At 43.9% G+C, this 21050-nt stretch overlaps 2 protein-coding genes across 2 annotated transcripts; one reads left to right on the top strand and one right to left on the bottom strand.

The window, feature by feature from the left end:
* The first annotated feature begins 1570 nt into the window (after positions 1-1570).
* Positions 1571-18412, top strand: evpla (envoplakin a). The gene is made up of 22 exons (XM_056585772.1): positions 1571-1812; positions 5054-5153; positions 5835-5989; positions 6505-6628; positions 6792-6923; positions 7276-7317; positions 7542-7703; positions 8381-8488; positions 8694-8789; positions 9197-9307; positions 9915-10061; positions 10347-10501; positions 10715-10812; positions 11461-11633; positions 11802-11977; positions 12180-12318; positions 12495-12688; positions 12848-12998; positions 13121-13204; positions 13295-13402; positions 13505-13597; positions 13889-18412. The coding sequence occupies exons 1-22, from the start codon at positions 1763-1765 to the stop codon at positions 17285-17287; spliced, it is 5997 nt and encodes a 1998-aa protein (XP_056441747.1). The 5' UTR covers positions 1571-1762; the 3' UTR covers positions 17288-18412.
* ten1 (TEN1 subunit of CST complex) lies at positions 15984-19677 on the bottom strand. Its single transcript, XM_056585779.1, has 3 exons — positions 19263-19677; positions 18574-18731; positions 15984-18391 (listed from the first exon to the last, which is right to left on the bottom strand). Exons 1-3 carry the CDS (start codon positions 19349-19351, stop codon positions 18261-18263), a joined length of 378 nt encoding a protein of 125 aa, XP_056441754.1. The 5' UTR covers positions 19352-19677; the 3' UTR covers positions 15984-18260.
* Positions 19678-21050: the final 1373 nt, after the last annotated feature.

Here is a 21050-nt window from a genome sequence, read left to right as displayed (position 1 = left end):
TTATATTTTTACTTCATTTACATTTCATTTTAACCAGTCCCAGATACTATATTCTGATTGAATTGGGCATTGTATCTTTGGGCATTGTATGTAAATAAGTATATAGAGTCACTTTCAGGGTTTCAATGCTATGTCATAATGTTAACGCCTTTGGTCTAGGGTGGATTTAAACTGTATAGCTCCATTGCAGACTCCAAGATCGGCATCTCTGTTTCTCTTCATGTCCATTTTTAAGTATTTCTTAATGAAACCACCAAAGGTTACAGAGTCCTGTCTTTCAGATGAGAAATTTAAACCGAGGTCTTGACTTGAGGTCCATTAAGATCCCATAACACTCGTCATTAGCATAGGGTGGCTGTCGCCGGTGTCCTGACCACATTCCTGACCTGACTCTATACCAGCATGACCCCTTAATCACCCCCTGGTCCTAAATCTGATAGAATCATTCCAAACATACCAACATGGCCCCATAATCACCCGCTGGTCTTACGTTCGATAGAATCAATCCTAACCTCTCCATTGTGAGCCAGTGTGTGTGGTGGGGTTCCTGGTGTATACTTGCAGCCATGCATCGTCCAGGTAGGTCATCAACTCACCTAGCAAAGTGCTTTTGGTGTCTTGACAAGCGCTAAATGTGAATGCAATGGATTACTGTTCTTATTACCTAACCAGCAGACCACCTAAACCCTGGTTCAAGCATGCCCCCCTATGCCAACAACTGTTGCTGTCACTCAAGCGTTTAGTTGACCCCCCCTGCCGTCCATACTAGCAAAGGGGCTTCACCCTTTTATGCCGCAAAGTGTAAAGGTTCTTTGTCCCTATCAACTTTAAACGTAACTATTTTTCAACATGACCCCAAAAATGCCCCCTAGTCTTATTTTAGGCAATCATTTACTATTCGAATGTTCATCTGTCTGACCAACATAACGTCTGATCAAATGATGGCTGCCAAATCCTACTTGACATAATAAATATAAGGTTGATTCAGTATTAAGCAGTATTAAAAGTGAAATGTTAAAACATTCCTGTTTTTTTATGGCAGCAGGTGAGGCGTATGCTGGACTAAGCTTTTTCACATCTTTCTAAAATGAACTCTCAACCAAATAAACAAACCTTTTCCCAATCCTTTTCTTTTGTGAGCTGCTGCATGAGTTACAGGACTGTATGGTGAGCACGTCACACACACACACACACACACACACACACACACACACACACACACACACACACACACACACACACACACACACACACACACACACACACACACACCTGCATGCAGACGGCGGTATGTCAGACTCAATGGCGGTGGGTGTGGTGGGCTAGGGCGGGGCTGAGGGAGCAGCCCCGCGACGAGGTGGCCCCCGTGGTGAAATGAGAGACTCGGGGCAAGCCGCAAACAGGAACGTTTCAGATGGTGTGTTGGATTGTGCGGGGAGAGGCTGAGGAGAACAGGTTATTCCGGTCCTGACCAAACCAGGTAGATGACTGGGCGGGAGCTCTCCCGTCACCCGGGGCGTGGCAGGTGGAGCCAGGTGACCACGGTGTCCTCCTTTAACTCAGTACTGGCAAGAGCGTCCACACGCACACACCTTACATACCCTGAGATAAGGTACAAGGAGCAGGGCATCCTGCCAGTGAAGGAAGAGAAACAAGACCAGAGGACTCCATCAGAGGAAGAGAAGGAACCACTCAGAGGCAAAGGGAAAGAGAGAGAGATTGTGTTGGTGATTCACCAGGGATCTAACCTAGGACCCTCAGGATGTTGAAGAAAAAGGGGAACACGGTGAAGGTCCCCGGGAAGATCAGCAAGTGAGTTCAGTCTGTCCACCGTGTGTGTTTATGCCCGGGTCATGTTTGTCCCTTACTCCTCACTTCTGTCCCAGACTCAGAGCTGTGTCACTCATGTGGAGTACCTAGATGTGAAAGTAACTGCTGCAGCCATCCCTGTGCTCCTATTACTGTATTCTCCATCCTACCCTGTCATGCATGTGTCAGTGGGCAAAGACTCTTTTAGGTGTAAGATGTTAACAGAATGACAGAGTTTCACATTCTTATATCTATTTGAGGTGAACAAATATAAATATCTGAGGATGGCTTAAGAGGGTCCTTTATTGCTCTCCCCATCTCCTGAAACGAGGTTAGACATGTAGATCGTTTGATAATAGCTATTAGCATAGGAGAATAGGCTATTTGTAGGGTTCATTTTGATGAACGATAATCTTTCAATTGCTGTGTAGCTGGGATCAGTTCCAGTCAGTGAGCACATTTATTTTGGACATGATTATATTTATTATATATATTAATATATGTTTGGTGAAGCACTTTGCAAGTGTGTTTTGTAAACAGAGTTTATTATGGTGACGTACTGCTGTTACTGCTGTCTGAAGCCGTGCAGGTTTCAAGCTATTAAGGTGGGATTATATTTGGCAGCTTAAACCAACAATCAAATAGAGGAGTGGAGGACCTCATTGTTATATCCATTCTTGTTACAACTGTCAGAATCGTATGGGATGGCAGCCTCTGACAGGACTCATTAGTCATCTCAGAGAGGGACAGGAACATCAAGTATCTTACACCTTAACTGCTCCTTCCATTGTACTGATAGCTTCCGACAGTTTTTGAGAGGAAGTATATTGACAGTGATATGAACGAGGTGGAGAAATGTACGAGGTAGAGTTCAGGGCAACGCAGAAGAGGGTGGTTAAGCTGCTTTCGTTGTGTGTGTGTGTGTGTGTGTGTGTGTGTGTGTGTGTGTGTGTGTGTGTGTGTGTGTGTGTGTGTGTGTGTGTGTGTGTGTGTGTGTGTGTGTGTGTGTGTGAGAGTGTGTGTGTGTGTGTGTGTGTGTGTGTGTGTGTGTGTGTGTGTGTGTGTGTGTGTGTGTGTGTGTGTGTGTGTGTGTGTGTGTGTGAGAGTGTGTGTGTGTGTGTGTGTGTGTGTGTGTGTGTGTGTGTGTATGAGTGACTCCTTGTTGATACTAATATTGCGTGTGTATGTTTCTAATGGGTTTATCAAAGCAATCTTGTTTTGTGTCATTTCTGACGACACATCAAAGCCTGTTGCTATGGGTATTTAAAAAAGATGAGTCAGATGTCACCAAAGAGATTGGGAAGACAGTAGAAGAATGCAGCCTGACCTATTGAACGGAACAAAGCGGATGGCCTAGTGTTCCTTATCCCATATTCATTGAAAGAATGAAGCCTCAACTATTTCCCTACAACAAATGCCACCAAACGGCATCTGCTCTATCAACATGTAAAGTGACATTTTTAGGAACTTGCCACTGAGAGGATACAGTCTGACAGAAACACACACAAACACACACACACACACACACACACACACACACACACACACACACACACACACACACACACACACACACACACACACACACACACACACACACACACACACACACACACACACACACAATGTTCAAATGTAGGTTGCAGGGATAAACTAACCTGTCTGACCAGACAGGCGTAGTATTAACATGAGGGGATCAATATGTTAAAACATACACTTCTTGGCGCATGAACATATTAGTTGAGCCCAAACTTTTGCTGATCCTGCTTTGGTTTTAGTTTCCAGCACAATGTTGTTCTATAGTCTATCGTTTTTAAGTAACAGTTGTGTGTTACTATGTTACAATGTGAGTAAATGAGAGTACTATGAAACTAAATTTTCTCTTCTGTCCTGAGCGTCGCTGTTACACACCATACATATAGCTTCCTCTTTTACAAAGGTAAAATTAGGGTGTTGGTATAAATCTCCCTTTCAACATAGTAAGCTTTCTCTGACTCCCCTCCTCGGTATGCGGTTAAGCAAGCTTACTAGGTCCCTCATCGTTGAGCTCTTGCTCTGGTATGTGGTGCACTTAACTCTAAGAAGGCCGTCTTTAAGGTTGTAATATATTGTAAAGTATGTTTATTTATATTTAACTCATATTTATTTAAGAATACCAGTTTTTCATGTTGCGTGTTTGATAATTGCTTGGTTGGTTTTTCTGGTTTATCCAGAGTAAAGCTGTACTTATACGTAAAAAAACATATTACCTTTTATGTTTACAAGAATAGAAATCAAGGAAAAAGAGAGAAGGCAACAGCACTCTGGTCATTATTACAAATAAGTGCATGGAAAGTTTCTGAGTTCTAAGTTCCCAGGTGAGGCCAGAGTGAACACCCAACACTTTGGGTGGGGATGGCTTGTATAGAACTGTAAATAATGCTGTTTTTTTGTTTTGTGGGCAAAACCACAATGTGACGTTGGTATCAGCCACCTTGTCACATATGCCATTCAGTTATTATGCTTTTGTGCAAGGAAGGAATTTACAGTTACAAATGATCATGTTGGAGGTAAGGAATAAGCATTTCAGGAGGACTTTTAGGTTTGATAAGTAGGGTTTGATACCCAATTGGTGCAAAACATTGGGGATTGAACTCAGTTAGCTCAATATGAGGGGGCATATGAGCTAAATCAGCAATATGTGGCAGTTCGGGTGTTGAGTCTAGTGGTTGGAGATTAATTAATACTGAGGAAGGCTCTGTCATCGCTTCTTTGGAGTATGTTTGGAGCACTTTGGGATGAGAAGGCATTCAGAAATACATGTTATGTTGGCAGTTCTTGCAGAGCAGGTTAAAGGTGCTTAGAGGGTTACTGTTTAGCATTTGATTGGGCTTTTTTTTCGAATAGGATTTACTCATGATGCATTATAAAGTAAAGATCCTGCCATGCTCCGTCCACCCACTGAGATGGGTCTCCGGGTTAACTACTCCTTGGCAAATCCTGAAGGGTTGCCACAATATTGGAGACAAATGTAAATCCTGAACATGGACGTTCCATTACACATGCTTCTTCGTATTATCAGCACTTTTCAACAGTTGGATTGACCAGTCCCGCTCAGAAAGAAATATATAAACGATACCTTTTGGAAAAAATCTAAAAATCTAGGTTTGTGGGGTTCGTGGTACTTGGGAAGCAATGCATAACCCCATCGGCCATGTGATGGGTGGGTCAGTGTTGACGTGTGGTCTCTGGTTGTGTCCCCCAGGACCCAGGCCACCCACCTGGCAACGCTGATCTCCCGCATGCAGCAGAGTGCTGACAAAGTAGAGCAAGAAATCCTCAGAGCAGAGGAGCTCCTGGCTGTGGTGAGAAGAGACACCACACACACACACACACACACATACACACAAAGACATACGCACACATGCACGAACACAAGCAAGCCCGCATGCAGGAACCGTGTTTACTAACCGTGTTAACTATGCCTTATGCATACACGTTATGCAGAGTTGTGTGCCATCTTCTTCTGTGTCTCTTTTTTTGGTTCATTGAATGTCTTTGTCTAGGAGTGTCTTTGCAAGTTATTTGAGGGTTTTAGTCTAACAACCAGCAGTAACAAACACTTACATCTACACAATTACATCTGTGTAATAATACCAGGCCCATTTATATGAAGGGACTACACACAGTAGCTGTAAAGCTTCTGCACAACACATGCTATTAGTTACACACACACACACACACACACACACACACACACACACACACACACACACACACACACACACACACACACACACACACACACACACACACACACACACACACAACCACACACACACACACACACACACACACACACACACACACACACACACACACACACACACACACACACACACACACACACACAAATACAAATAGACACACCCAAACAGATACCCACTTATATAATTATAACCACACATGTACAACCACACATGCACTTTCACATATACGCAAACCCATCATGCACACCTGTGTGACTCGGAATGTCTCGCACGCAGGATGCTGTGAACGAGAAGAAAGAGCTGCCTTTCAAGCACCAGCATGAGATCTCGGAGAACATGGGCGAGGTGGAGGGGCTTCTCCAGGCCCTCTTCCTGGACGTGGACAAGGCCAAGAAGATGCAGCATCCCCAGGCCAACGAAATCTCCAAAGAGTGAGTGCTCAGGGCCACCACCCACCAAAGGGAAGGCGTTGAATGCGTCAACAGACTCTGTCTGCCCCTTTAACGCCTTCACTCTGGGGGATTTCCGATGTCAAACCATCGGCTTATATCTCAGTCCTGTGATGACCACACTCATGACAGTGGAAAATGTTTCCAATATTGTTCCAAATAGATCAAACGCAAACAACATTGTTGCTTGAACAAATGTATTGTTTTGTGAGGATATTGTATATATATATCCATTATCCAACGGTTCTGCAAAAATGTATCTGCTAGATGACAGTGAGAGCAGTAGTGTGAGTACTGCTCTTGCTGATGCTCGTATTACAATGTGTTGTGTGTATCCTCTGTTGGTATTGATGGCTTTGTGTGTGTGTGTGTGTGTGTGTGTGTGTGTGTGTGTGTGTGTGTGTGTGTGTGTGTGTGTGTGTGTGTGTGTGTGTGTGTGTGTGTGTGTGTGTGTGTGTGTGTGTGTGTGTGTGTGTTTCTTTGCTGTGGTACCGCAGTGTGAGTCGGCTGCACGAGCGCTGGCTGAAGGACTGTGCGTTCTACCGGGACGTCTATGAGCAGGTCAACGACGTGTCTCTGACCCCCCGTATCGACTGGGGCCCCGTGCTCAACCAGAAGCAGGTACTGGGACCACGCCGCCTTAACATCCAGCAGACTGGGAAGGGTTTTCAAAACCATAAGTTGTTATACAAATATATATATATATACTGCATATATGTATGTGTATATTTGGAATATATTTGATTTCATACTAAGCGTACACACTGTGGTTTGGGGTTTGCAGAAAGAGGTGAACGTGGAGGCGTTCGGGCCGACCATGGCTGACCTGGAGAAGCAGATCGCCTCCCACAACATCCTCCACAAGGAGCTGGAGGCCTACAGCCCACAGCTCTCCCTAGGCTCTGTGGGCAACAAGGTCGGTTTCATTGTTTCTTTTAGGAGTTCCTTTATCGCCCTTAAAGTCTGACAGACAATTATATAGTATAGAAAAAATTAACTGCAACAAAACAGGGAGACAGAATAAGCAGAAAGGTTGAGTTCATGAGCCATCACAAGTGAAATGAATCAACAATAGTCAGTGTCAACAGTGGTACATCCTTCTCCGACCAATGTTTAATTATCTAAATGAGTCATCTAGCAGTAGTCCTTTGAATATACAATTCTCAATTATACATTTTTCAGTGTCTTTAAAAGAGTTTCATAAATACATTGAATTGTAATTATTAATGTTATTGTTCATGTTATTAATAATGGTTGTGGTCTTTCAGGAGCAATACACAGCCATCAAGAAACAATACAACAATCTTTTGGTAAGTGTCCCCAAGAAATGGGTAGTATTTCCCAACTATAATCAATTATTCCATTGCATTTTTTCTATCTTTAATTCTCCAGAAATCTGTGTCTGGATTAACCAGATGCATTGAATCTATAAATACATTACAGGGGCATATTGATTTAGCCAAAACTGTTGTTTCGGTACAAAGTGTTTTGGAGTGATCCCTGCCTAATCGTGGGTGTTACATTGTCTTCACAGGACAACTCCAAATGGCGTCAACACTACCTGCACAGCCTTCATGAGTATATGCAGGGTGGCACCAAAGAGTCGGCCTTCCTGGCAGATGAGCAGGACAAGATCAAGAGGCAGGACTGGAGTGACCGCATGGTGGACCCGCCCGATGTCCGCAGGCAGTACGAGGTGAGGAATGCTGTGGTCATGTAGATGGGATTCCCACCATCTTGAGGATACTTTTTGAACAGACTAAAGAGACACTGATGAAACCCTGAGGAGATCATTTGGATGGTTCCACTTACAGTTTAAAGCTAGACTACCTTGGATTCAACCACTGGGTGCTGTACTTAGAATGTTTTAAAAGACATAGGTAGAATGTAAAATGTACCCTTGCATTGATAGGGAACCACATGGCATTTATTTTTTTCCTTCAGTAATGAACTAAGGGTTGTCTGTCAAAATGCGCTGGCGCAATATTTGGATAATGTCCATCAAAAAGACAAGGCTAAATCCATGAGCAAATATCCCAAGAAATTCTTGATGTGATGCCTAGTAGGTATTAGGGTAGGTATTGGTGGGTAGATGTTAGGAAACTGTTAGTAGGCAGGTGGTAGGTAGGTATTAGGTAGCAATTAGTAGGTAGATAGTCGGTAAGGATTAGATTGTAGGCAGGTATTAGGGAAGTAAGTAGTAGGTATTAAGTATGTAATAATTGGGTAGTAGGTGTGTAATAGATAGAAAGTAAGTAAGTAGGAGGCAAAAGTTATATGTATTGACCTTGACCCAGAAGGGAATCTTTAACACGTCATCAAGATGGTGAAAAATATGTAAAAATAACACAGCTTTGATTGGGCCTCCATCAGATCTTCAAGAGCAACAGCCTGCTGTCCCACGAGTCGGAGGTGAACAAGCTGCAGGACGATGGGGACCGTCTGTTGGAGCTCAAGCACCCTGCGAGTGCCACTATCGAGGTATTAATGTCACTCCACCTCTAAGTTAGCCATAGCTACCTTTCATTTAACTAACCACAGCTAACTTTCATTTAACAAATCATAGCGACCTTTCATTAAGCTAACAATCAAAATTTTAAAACTTTTCCAGAGTTTTACTATTTTGAGATGAAGTCTGTTTCAGTTGACGATGATGTTTAGTTTTTGTGTGATCTTAATGTTTTAGATGCAGAAAGATGCGGTGAGGAATGATTGGCAGAAATACCTCAATCTGTGCATCTGTCAGGAGGCCCATCTGGACAATGTAGAGGAGTTCAAGAAGGTAAACTATGCACAAATAGTACTATAGTTAATCATTTAAGATAATTCTATTTTCATAAATTACAAAGGTAGTTTAACAGGAACTTAAATGTCGATTTTGTTATTGGAATTTTTTGATAAAGGCAAAATGTTATTATATTATGCGCTCAGAAATTTGTTACATTATCGACTGGGGTTTCCACATTATTGCTATGGGTTTAATTACAACTAGAGGTTGAGCGTGCGCAATGCTCGCACAAAAACTCTAGTTTCACTAAAGGATAACTTAACTTACTAAATAGGTACTAAAAGTACCTATTTATCTTCTCAATCAGCTGGTGATACTGTCACTAGCAGAACAAAAGGGATTCATAAATGCAAAATTTCCATGGAGAAATGTTATAACTGGTGAATGCTTTACATTTCTAGTACCAACTGGACACTGAGCAGCTGGCGGAGACACTGACCAGACTCAACAGCACCCTGGACCCCAAAACAATCAGCAAGCAGAGCAACTCCCAGACCCTGCTACAGCTTGAGGTACAAAAAGGGGTGGGGAAGATATATGCCAGCAACTACAACAATTAATACCTAAAGAAAAATCGCATGGTTACTTTTACCTTTGGTTCCCAACCTGCCTTGAGGCATAATTAGGGGTGCTGTGAAAATTCTGCATCATTTAATACAATCATGATTTGCATTATTATTGATTACTCTTGTAATACATATGACTGATCAGATTTTGAAACAGGTCAACCGCACTGTCCGTATCGTCTCCCTTCCTCTGCAGGTCCTCCATTGCTTGCTGAAATTAAAGTATAAATTACAAGAAAGGAATTATAATATGTATATAATTGGGTAAATCCCCAAGATGGTCAGATTCGAACCTGTATCCACGTGATGCTATGTTGACAGTTGTCTGGATGAAAAGCGGTGTGGCTCATGAAGTACATAATGGGTCTGTAGGCCTGCCAGGGCCCATGAATAACATCCTGAGATGCTCCTTTGTTCAGCCCTCCAAAGGAGGATCTCAACTGGCCTTCATCACACCTCTGTGATAAAGGCCCCTTTGTTGATAACAGAACCTGATATAGGCAGTGAGGTTCAAGGACCTGGATTACAATGTGTTTCTATGTGTCTGTCCCAGACGGAGGAGAAGTCTGTCCAGCGTGCCGCTGCATTGCTGGCCGACCTGAGGAGGCGCAGCACCTCCATCGCGCCCCTGAAGCTCCGTCGCATTGCGCCCACCCGAGCCATCACCGTGGAGTCCCTCTGCGACTGGGAGACGGACAAGGTACAACCCGACCTTTCACCTTTCAGGCTCAAAGTTTGAACTAACTGAGATACTCTCGATATTGGGAAGAACGTGTGTTTATTTTCAAATGAAGAAATAAATACAAAATGCAAGATTTATGAATGCATTCAAGTATTTGTAAAGGGAAAGCAAAGGGAACCCGATATACGTGACCCTTTATAATACAATTTAACTGGCTTCATTGGCTCCATTCAATTTCAAATTCCCCTGCTCCCGTTCCTTTTAAAGCTTATGTCGTATCATTCCTTTTTTTCATCTGTCTAGGACACTCTGGCCAGAGAGGAGAGGTTTACCCTGAAGTCCAACTCGGACATAGAGAACTGGATTGTTGTATCCCCCGACGGAACGACCAAGACCTTCCCAGGAGTCTGCTTCATCATCCCCCCACCTGATCCCGAAGCCATCGACAACGTGGACATGTAAGAACCTTCTGAAACCGGCATTCTTCTGCTTTTCACATGACGGACTAGCTATAGACCGTCATTCTGTGGCAGGAAATAGTTTGACCATCTCCATCCTACTCTGACCGTTACCTCATTTTTTTTTCTTCTACTGCATTACTTTGCATCCAACATTTTCCTCTCACTCTCTCTTTCTCTCACTCTTTCTCTCTCTATCCCTTCTCTCTCTAGGTTGGGTGGAGAGCTCGCTGACATAAAGAAGAGACGAGCTGCTTTGGTGACGTCTCTAAAGAGCCAAAACACACAGACTGCCAGGTCTCAGCAAGCAGGTGCGGATCCATCACACATGGTGGCGCACTAATGATGTCACCTTCACTACATTACCACTAGACCCGTTTCACAGAGGTGCCATTGTAGACAAACTAATGATGGGGCTGTTCCAGTAAACTAGTAAACTAGTGAAGATAAGGCTACTAGCGGTACCCTGGTACATAAAAGTGTCAGGGTGTGTTATGCTTACGTTGACACCTCTGTGAAAAGGGTTTATTGAACAGAAGGAGTAGTCATATAAAAAAATAAAATATATATTTATTTGAGAAGAAAAGGGATGTAGTGGGGAACGGGATATGGATGGATGTTGCGAAAAGGTACAATAAGATGTAAAAAATAAATAAATATATGTAAATTGCCTTCTATGGGTTGAACACATGCTATTATGTTTAATGTTGGCCATCCTGGGTTATCAGGTTACATAATTTAAATATACTGGCTACAACCCCCTCCAACACATCTCATCGTAGCGAGTGGAAATAGCGAACGCCTATATTACAGAATGATATTTCCCAACCCCTGAATGAAAAAATCTTTTTTTAAATGTTGATAGTGGGTGGGTAGTGGAGCTCTCATTGAGGGTGCTTGGTTGTCTGTGATAGATATCTAGTTTATAAGTATACAACGTCGTCCATCCTATCCTTCAGCCCCAGTGTCTGCGGCTCCCATGGACCCTAAAGCGGTGGCTCTGGCCGACCAGCTGGACAAGCTGGACAGCGACCTGGCCCAGACGGAGCAGGACATCCTGAGCCGGCTGCGAGCCCCCCTGGAGCGCGGCAACACGGCGGCCGATCTGGCCAAGCGGCTGAAGGAACAGGAGGTCAGTGAGCTGGAGGAATGACCAACAAATCAACATATCTTTAATATTTTTAAAAATCTGCTAATATTCTCGTTCTACCCTGTCATTTTGGTTTCGTCGGTGTAACATGATGGATATTGTAACTCATTCTTTAATTCAGCCCTTTGGTTTGTGACTCCTTTTATATAGAAAGCCTCAAAGGCCCTGAAGGCCCTGGAGCAGCAGAACATTGCCGCCCAGGCCGACCTGCAGTCCCTGTTGGCCAAAGACGCCAGCCTCTCCTCCTCAGCTCTCCCACTCAAACTCACAGAGGCCAACAACAAGAAGGACAGTATTGCCGGCTTGGCCGACCTCTACACCAAGAAGTAAGTCAGGCTGTCTGCCTGTCGCAGATCGAGTGTAGCCTGGGTATTCATCAACATGCACTGTGTTGTTTAAAAGGGTTCAGTCTTCTGAAATGTTTGTCTCGTCTTTGAATGACGTTTCTACAAAATGGCAGGCCTAGAAAAACAGTTGGCGCGCGAATAAAAGGTTGGTGCAGTAATTTCCTTTGTGTTTTCTCTGTAGAGCTAATGCATCTCTGAACCTGGAGAACCAGATCAAAAAGGTGGACGGCATCGTCTCTGGCTTCGAAAAGAGCCTCTGTGAGGATGGTCCGATCCCTGACAGCCCAAATGTCCTCCAGAACCGTACTCAAGAGATCCAGGTACGACATGGGTAGAAACTGTGATCCTCTGATGAAGGCAGTCAGCAGGTCATAAAAAACAACACAGATCGAGAGATGAAAAGTTACAACAACAACAAAGTTCCTCTAGATGGATATCATTCAGGGGGGGAAAACAAAAAGTCTGAAAACTGTCTGCTCTCCACTTCCCGGCGCAGAGCTTGCGCACGGCCGTGTCAGGGAGCCAGGACGAGATCAAGAAGCTGGGTCAGGACCTGGAGCAGACGGAGCAGCTGTGCAGCTCGCTGCAGCAAGGCTACCAGGAGTACTGCCCCGACATCAGGCGCCAGGGCACCCAGGTCCAGCAGCTGCAGAACCGCTACACTAACCTCAGCAACCAGCTGAAGGAGAGGTGAGCAACCACCAGAACCACCAGAACTACAAATCAATGGATTGATTGATTTCTAATGGTGTATCGTGAAATATGATGGATGAGTTTAGCTGTGGGTTATTATCGGAAGGTTTCTGTTTGGAGGAAAGATTTTATAATATACAATCCTCGTCCTATCAGAGAAAACCTCTTGCAAGAGGTTTCAACCAAGAACCAGGAGTTCCAAGCAACAAGCAAGTCTCTGAATTCCTTCCTGGACAACATGCCTGTGGACCAGCTCAAACCCACTGATGACCAAGCACAGCTTAATGCCAAGGAGGCCTCCCAGAAGGTAACCATAACCAACCTTTAAGTGTTTCTCCTCGAAATGTAATTTGAATCTTTCTGCAAGAATTTTACCGAAATGATATGCATATTATAGTTTCTTTATTATAATTTATGCTTTCATTTCAGCGAGCAATGGAGGACCTGCAGAGGAAGGGAGACGATATGGACCGGGCGGTGGACCTTTCTCAGGACCTGCAGAGTCTGCTCAGTGTACGTCTAACATAAGGCTCCAACATAATAGTGTCAATATTTGTTTTAAATATGAAACATATTCATATTTCCTCTATTCATATCATGCAGGTGTATGAGTTGAATGCCGACAAATATAACAGTAATGTAGAGGATGCCGGAGCCACGGTTGCAAAGAGGCCTTATGTACCTACACTTGCTGATGCAGTGCAGCAGCAGGTAACATTGACAACATTTCAGATTAGAATACATTACAATCCGTTCTCCATATTCACATTTCTTTTGCGGAACCTTGCATGACAATTTTTATGTGCTTTTCAGGAAAAGGCTTTGGTAAACCGTTATGCTGAAACTTCTGCTGAGAACACCCAACGTCTCAACCAAATGAGCTTGTCTAAGAATCTAATTGCACAGGTAAAAGAACGATAGAAAGGAAGATATGATAGTAAGATAAGATAAGATAGTATTTCATTGATCCCAGATAGGAAATTCAGGTGGGATTCAGTCATTTACACTAGATTGTGATTTAAAAACAGGGTTAAAGGTTTCTTAATGATGTTCATTAAAGTTTTGTTCAAGTGACAAAACCAACCATTTTGCCCAACTTGAACGAGTGAAATACATTCACAAAAATGAGTGGGAAGATTTTAATAGCTTACTTGCAGTTGTATTTAATCGTTCTTTTATGTGCTTTTAATCTTCTAGAAGGAAGAGAAAGTACAAATGGTGGAGCAAAGTGTTCCACTGCAGAGCCAACAGAGGAGTAGCTCTGAGGCAGACGGACTGCAGAAAGAGCTGGATGAGGAGAAGGAGAGGCTCACTTATACCGAGACAGAACTGAGGACCTTCAAGGACAGGATGATGTCCCTGAAGAGTCGCCGGGGAGTAGAGCGTGTTGAGGACACGGAGGTGCTGCATTACTACCGCGACCCAAAACTGGAGACGGATCTGGTGGATTTCGAAAATAAGTTGCACGAGGAGTCCCTGAAGCGAAGCACAACCCAGGGTGAGATTGAGTTGATCACCAGGAAAATCACCATCACGGAAGAAACCCTCAAAACCTCCACTCCAAAATTGGTGACCAGAGAGGTGACAGAGTTTGAGAAGGACCCTCAGATGGACATCGAGGCGGCCAAGCTGAAATCTGAGATTGAGAGGATAAGGGATGAAATGAGGGTGAGGGAAGGGGAAACCATTCAGATGAAGACAGAGGTCACCATTCTGCAGGCAAAGAGGCCAAACATCAAAGAGCGGGTGGTGAAAATAGAAGTGGTCAAAGTTGAACAGGATCCGAACATGCTGAGGGCTGTCCGCAACTTCGAGGTGGAGATCTCAGACGAAGGCAACAAGAGCAAGCTGATCAACGATGACATCTTCCAGACAAGGAGCCAGATCAATTCAATGGAGAGAATCATTCAAACCATCCAGCCAAAGGTTATCATTAAGGAGGTGATGAAGATCGAACAAGACCCTGGGCTCATCAATGAATCAAAGAAAACACAGTCTGACATTGAGGAGGTGAAGATTGAAAACAACCAATTAGTGACAGAGATAACAGAGCTTCAACGCAGATATCGTGAAGTGCAAGGCTGGAAGCCACGAATTGAGGTAAACGAAATTGTCAATGAGATTTACCGCATCGATCCCAACACAGAGATGGAGATAATGCGCATAAAGAAGGAGATACAAGAGACAAGTAGGCAGTGCTCAGAATTGGAGAGGCAGACCACCCTCGTCTCCTCTGATCTGAATGTCGTCCGTTCGGAGAAGCCCCGGGTAGAGCTGAAGGAGGTCCTCCAAGAGGTAGTTAAAGAGGAGAGGAGCCCAGAAAACTACAAGGAGATCACGAGGCTCAACGACCAAGTTAACCAAATACACAACTCCTACAACTCAATCTTGGACAAGCTGAGGATCCTCAGGCAGGAGAGGGACCAATGGAAGTTGGAGAAGTCCAAGGTGGAGACCAAGCTCCTCACCAGAGAGGTTGTAAAGTACGAGAACGATCCGCTGCTCGAGAAAGAGGCAGACCGCCTGAGGAAGGAGGTGCGTGACGAGACACAGATACGCCGCACCACTGAAGAGATGGTGTTTGACCTGCAGAACAAGTACATAATTCTGGAGCGACAGAAGCCTCAGGAGAAAGTGATCGTCCAGGAGGTGGTGCGCCTACAGAAGGATCCAAGGTTGATGATGGAGCATGACAAGCTTGGCAGGAAACTCGACGATGAGGTCAAGTCCCGGCGCCAGAGAGACCTGGAGCTACAGCAGCTGAGGACCAAAGTTGAGGACACGGTGAGGATTCTGAGAGAGAGTGACGAGCGCCAGAAGAAGATCCAGGCTGAGTCTGAACTCAGAGAACTCAGACTTCGCATTAAGCAGCTTGAAAATGCCCCACCACCTGTCGAGGAGAGCATTGTTGTTGAAGAGGTGCTGAAGGTTGAGAGAGACCCAACCTTGGAGAGGATGACCAGTGGGTTGCGGTCCGACATGGACAAGGAGACCAGCGAAATGCTTCGTATCCAGAGGGAAGTCCGTAATATTACTCTCAAGCTTGAAATCCTACAGCGGGAAAAGTCAGGCGAGAAGACAGTGTACAAGGAAGTCGTCCGCATTGAGAAGGATCAGGTGGTAGAGGCCGAAAGAGACCGCCTCAGGGAACAAGTATCCCGTGAAAGGTTTAACAGGCAGGATGTGGAGAACGAAATCAGACGCCTCACTGAAAAAACCAACTCGCTCCTTTCCTCCAAGTCTAGTTTTTCACGAGAGTCCACGACCCTTGTTGCAATCCAAGATGCAATACAGAGAGAAAGGGATGACTTGGCCCGGGAGCTAAGAACCCTTGAATCGAGTAAACATGACATCAGCTTGTCGTTCCAGCAGCAGACGAGGCTTATGAGTGAAAGAACCAACATTAATAAGCAGAAAAGCATCAAGATGGATTCCGATGTCCATCGCTTGGAGAGGGAGATCCTAGGCGAGAAAGACAAAATCCACTTGAGTGACAACACCATACGAGAGCTTCTTCTCCAACTACAGAAAGAGGAACATGCAGAGACCAGAACCAAAGAGAGTCACGTCTCCACTAAGATCACCATTTTGGATCCAGACACAGGCGTGGACCTGTCCCCCTATGACGCCTACACGCAGGGCCTCATCGACCGTAAACAGTACATCCACCTGCAGGAGCTTGAGTGTGACTGGGAGGAGATGACTTCAAAGGGTCCGGATGGTGAATCATCCGTACTCCAGGACCGTAAGAGTGGCAAGCAATACTCTATCAAAGATGCCCTTAAAAAAGGTTGGCTGACACAGAACGATCTGCAGAAATACAAAGACGGCAAGATGCCCATCTCAGAGTTTGCCTTACTCGTAGCTGGAGACGGTAAAAAAGCACCGAAAATCAACTCAATCATCCCAAGCTCCATCACTTCAGCACAATCCACTCCTTCCCAATCCATCAGTGCTTCCACTGAAATATACCCAATCGCTGGGGTAATTGACACAAACACTGGCACCTGCTTCACAATACGCAGTGCCAGCATGCGTAAGATGATAGACAGTGTCACAGCCCAACGACTTCTGGAAGCTCAGGCAGCCACGGGTGGCATCATTGACTTCAACACCAAAGAGAGACACCCAGTCCACAGGGCGAGCGACAAGGGCCTCATCGAGACAAGTCAACTCCAGCGGCTGCTCAACGCCCAGAAGGCCTTCACGGGCGTCGAAGACCCAAGGACCAAGGAGCTCTTGGCTGTTGGGGAGGCCGTTCAAAAAGGCTGGATGCCCAAAGAAACAGCCATTCGCTACATGGAAGTACAGCACCTGACCGGCGGGCTGGTCGACCCCAAAACCGGCCGGCGGGTAAGCATCCTGGACGCCATCGGAGCCAAGCTGCTTGATAGTGGCATGGTGAGAGAGCTGCAGTCAGAGTCCTGCTACGCCAAGGAGATCACAGACCCGGTCACCAAGGAGAAGATCAACTACAAGCAGGCCATGGATCGTGCAAAGATAGATCCAGTTTCAGGCCTACCGATGCTTCCCACATCGTCTAAAGATTCAAGTTACACACCTGTGTACAACGCCAATAAGTACTCCAGATACTAGAAGTGTTTACAATATATGAGGAGGAATCTAGTCTAGTGGCTGATTGACTACATTGTGCTTAGCAAAGTAAAGATGAATGAGACAATGTACAATCTTCATTTAATAGTTATTCTTACAGTCAACCATTTTGTTTGCAACCATATAAAGTAACATACATGCCTAAAAGTTAAAAGCACGCTAAAGCTACTCTTTCTACTCAAACATATTTTTAAATATAACTTGAATCTACACCGAAAATAATGTAACAATTAATATATATAAGAAAAAGTCATGATTTATTTTTCATTCATTAAACTGTCAGCTAGTACCAGCCACAGGAGCATCAAACTATTTTTTGAGTAGAAATGCTTCCTTGATCTTAGCCTTTAGAATGCAGTCAACTTGGTCATATTGAGGTTTGAAGGGGCTCAAATATAATTGTTCAGAATCTTAACTCCACTGCAAAGCCTACTTTCATTAAACATGCTGCTTATGAACTACTTCTGTTTACTTGTCGAAGCTCTAAGGTGGGAAAAATCATATTTAAAAAAATTATAATCAGAGGTCTGTATTGCTTTGTTTTTAATTTTTTTATTGTGGAAGAAGGGACATGGTGCAATGTTAACCAAGATTGCTTTTTTGTATTACTCCTCCAGTCTTGTTATAAACCTGATGAAGAAACTAATATGAGTACGTTTAAATTATACAATGTACATCTGTACAACCAGTTATCGCAAACAAAATAAACCATAGTTGTATTTAGCTTTCTGTGGAAAAGAAATAAAGAAATATCAACAACACCTGAGTCAATACCTGTATATGTCCTGAAAGGGTTATAGAACTCAACATAAAAGCGCAGAACAATACTTTCTAGGTTGCCATTTGTCCAGCATAACCAGCACCGTAACACAACCCTGAGCCCTTGACATAAACAAACAGCTGTGGGACTGACTGAAGAAGATAAGACCAGACCCTTTTGTATAAACGGCAGACCCTAGTCAGGTGGCATTGCTTTGCTCTCCGACTCTCGGAAAAAGCTCCTCTGTTGATTGACCGCTTTCTGAAAGAGGGCGAGGTTCACACCATCAACACAGTTTAGCACACGTGCCCTGACCACCACGCCACCTGACAGGGAAAACAATAAAGAACAGCAAGTGAGAGTGTATAACGTATTAATACAGATCACAGGCAACACAACTATGGGCAATGCAACCTGGTTTAATGGGCCTCCAATGGAACACTACCATGCAATGTATTTATGTCCTATGTAGGCTGTGTAAATATTGGGTGCTCTTCAGAGTCCTTACCCTCGCAGTTTTCAATTTCCCCCAGAACCATGTACTGGGCTCCTATGATGGCATTAAATGGCTCCACAAACAAGGTGTGAACGATCACTTTGTGCTGTGCTGATGCTTGCCGTGTAGTCAGTGTAGCTTTTGACTCCTCGGGTTGATAGTACAATAATCTGAAAAGTGGGTGGAACATTTAGGTGCCTGTCTAGAAGCGTTGTTGATTCCTGATATTCCTGGATACGTTTTTTATGAATCAAACTGGTTTAAAACAAGCATTTTCATTTGTATCACTTTTTATTAAATCTTGACATGCATGTCGAATATTTAGAATATTTCCATGTAGACAAATGGCTGTTGAGTCATTATCTATCCCAGTGTAATGGCATATAGATGGACCAAGGAGATTGAGATAGTGAGATTGATGCCAAAAGAAATGGTTAATCCAAGACTATATCGACTTTTACATTGTATTTTCGTGAGACTCTATAATAGCTCTCTGCTTCGACCAAAATATTTTCTTAAATGTGTTGCTCCCGACAGCCATCTGTACTTCTACTCCACGCAGGGAAATTATGGTTCTACCTCACTACTTTGAATGTGATAACTCTGTGGCACAGTTACTGTTTTGAATGGGATAACTTCTGTGGAACATACATGGATAAGGGCACAGTTGACAGCTAACATCCTTCATTACGAACACTTGCCTTCCAAATGTTCTTACGGATTCTCCTTCCTGCAGGGAACCAGAGTTTATTTCCCAGGGGAAATAGGCAACAGCTGCAGCGGGAAGCATGATTTAATCCATTATTTAAGGCAAGACTTGATTTTCAGCACAGATATTTGGCTGTATTTGTTTTCTTCTTCTTCTTTGGTTTAGGCGGTTTTGACGCAGCTACGGCGTATTGCTGCCCCCCACTGTTCGTTATTTCCCTCTAAATTATTTTATATATTCCAGTGTTGTGAAGGTGATCCAAAAATTCCTTTGCTTTAACCAATTAATCCAGATTCGGAAGAGCATATTAAAAACTGATACCCAGCTGATCCAAGTTTCCGGAAAAGAGTCATCCTTTCCTGGAATAGAGCTTACACTGGAGGAGTACATGTTTCACAGTCTCTCTATCTCCACACTCACTCGCCATCTGGGTGTTTGCCAATCAGAGCCAGGCAGCCCACTCCTCAGCCCACAGTGTCCAAGCCTCAGTTTTGAGATTAGCCTACTACAGCATATTTTCTTGTACACCTAAAAGTGCACCCATCTTTGTTCACATTTTTCTACACTGAAAAGTACGCCCTTCCATTCCTTTCCTTCTCCCAAGATTTTTGCCACCTTTCTTTTAGAGCGCTGTTTATTTTTTTCCATGTACTCAGGTTTCCTCCTTCACCGCCTTCTTTGCCTCCTCATCCGCCTCCACATTCCCTTTCACACCCAAATGTATCACCGGAGAAACCCAACCTCTCTCCCTGCTTTGTAAATTATAAACAAAGACTGAAGTATTTTCACAATTAATCTGGCCTGGTCTTGGATTTTCCTTTCTTCTATTTAATTTAAAGCTGCAGCTGAATCATATTATTGAATACCCCTGTTTATTATCCTCCATCCATCATAATGCCCATAGAACTGCCACAATCTCTGCTGTGAATACTGACATGTGATCTGAGATTATATATCCTTTTTTGTACCCGATTTCAGGAATGCTATACCCATGCTATACCCACTGCTACTTCACCATTCTCATGCTCCTTTGACCTCCCTATACTTGTTGCTGCCAGACTTCTATCTCTTTTACTACACCCTCTGACATCCTTGATTTGCTTATGCTCAAAATCTTTAGGTCAACACTGGGATCTGAGATCAGCCATAACGGAGCAACTGAGCGACACACTGGAGGACAAATACTAACAGCCCCAATACGAATTTCCTGTGCCAAAGATTTTAGATTTTCTGCAAAGTTAGTTTTAGATGTTCTTATTCCCATAAACTCCCAATGATCACTCACTAGGTATTTTGTTGGTAATATTTCACTTTTTCCTTTGAGTTTCATTAGATATTTCAAGCCAAGTTCATGTCTTCTTAGTTCTAGCGGCATCTCCCCCATTTATGATGCTGCTATCGGAAGTCATATAAACTGAGGCTAGAACCAAGAGTGCCCTCTGTCATTAGTTTATTGGAGGTGCGCAAAGGACGTTTTTTTCAGTGTTAAACATTAGATAATGAGATTTATTTTCTTAAGTAATAATGCGCCTTCAGTCACCTTCGAAACAATAAAACTACATGGAATCAGTGACAGACCACCATAAAAACGTTTCAACTGGATTTGGAAGCTCGAGATATCCGTAGAGTGTAACCTGCTGTGACCTCGTTCCCAGGCGTTGTCATTCCGCGACGGAAGGCTTGGAATGAGATGCACCAAATAAGCGTTATTGGCGAGGGAGAGGGCGGGAGAAAGGGACTTTTAATAGAGTGATATCCGTTTCCGTTGATGTTTCGTATA

The sequence above is a fragment of the Gadus chalcogrammus genome, chromosome 3 (genome assembly GCF_026213295.1).
Source record: "Gadus chalcogrammus isolate NIFS_2021 chromosome 3, NIFS_Gcha_1.0, whole genome shotgun sequence".
NCBI lineage: Eukaryota > Metazoa > Chordata > Actinopteri > Gadiformes > Gadidae > Gadus > Gadus chalcogrammus.
The sequence above is the reverse complement of the archived record's forward strand: the minus strand, read 5'-3'. Positions and strand labels throughout refer to the sequence as shown.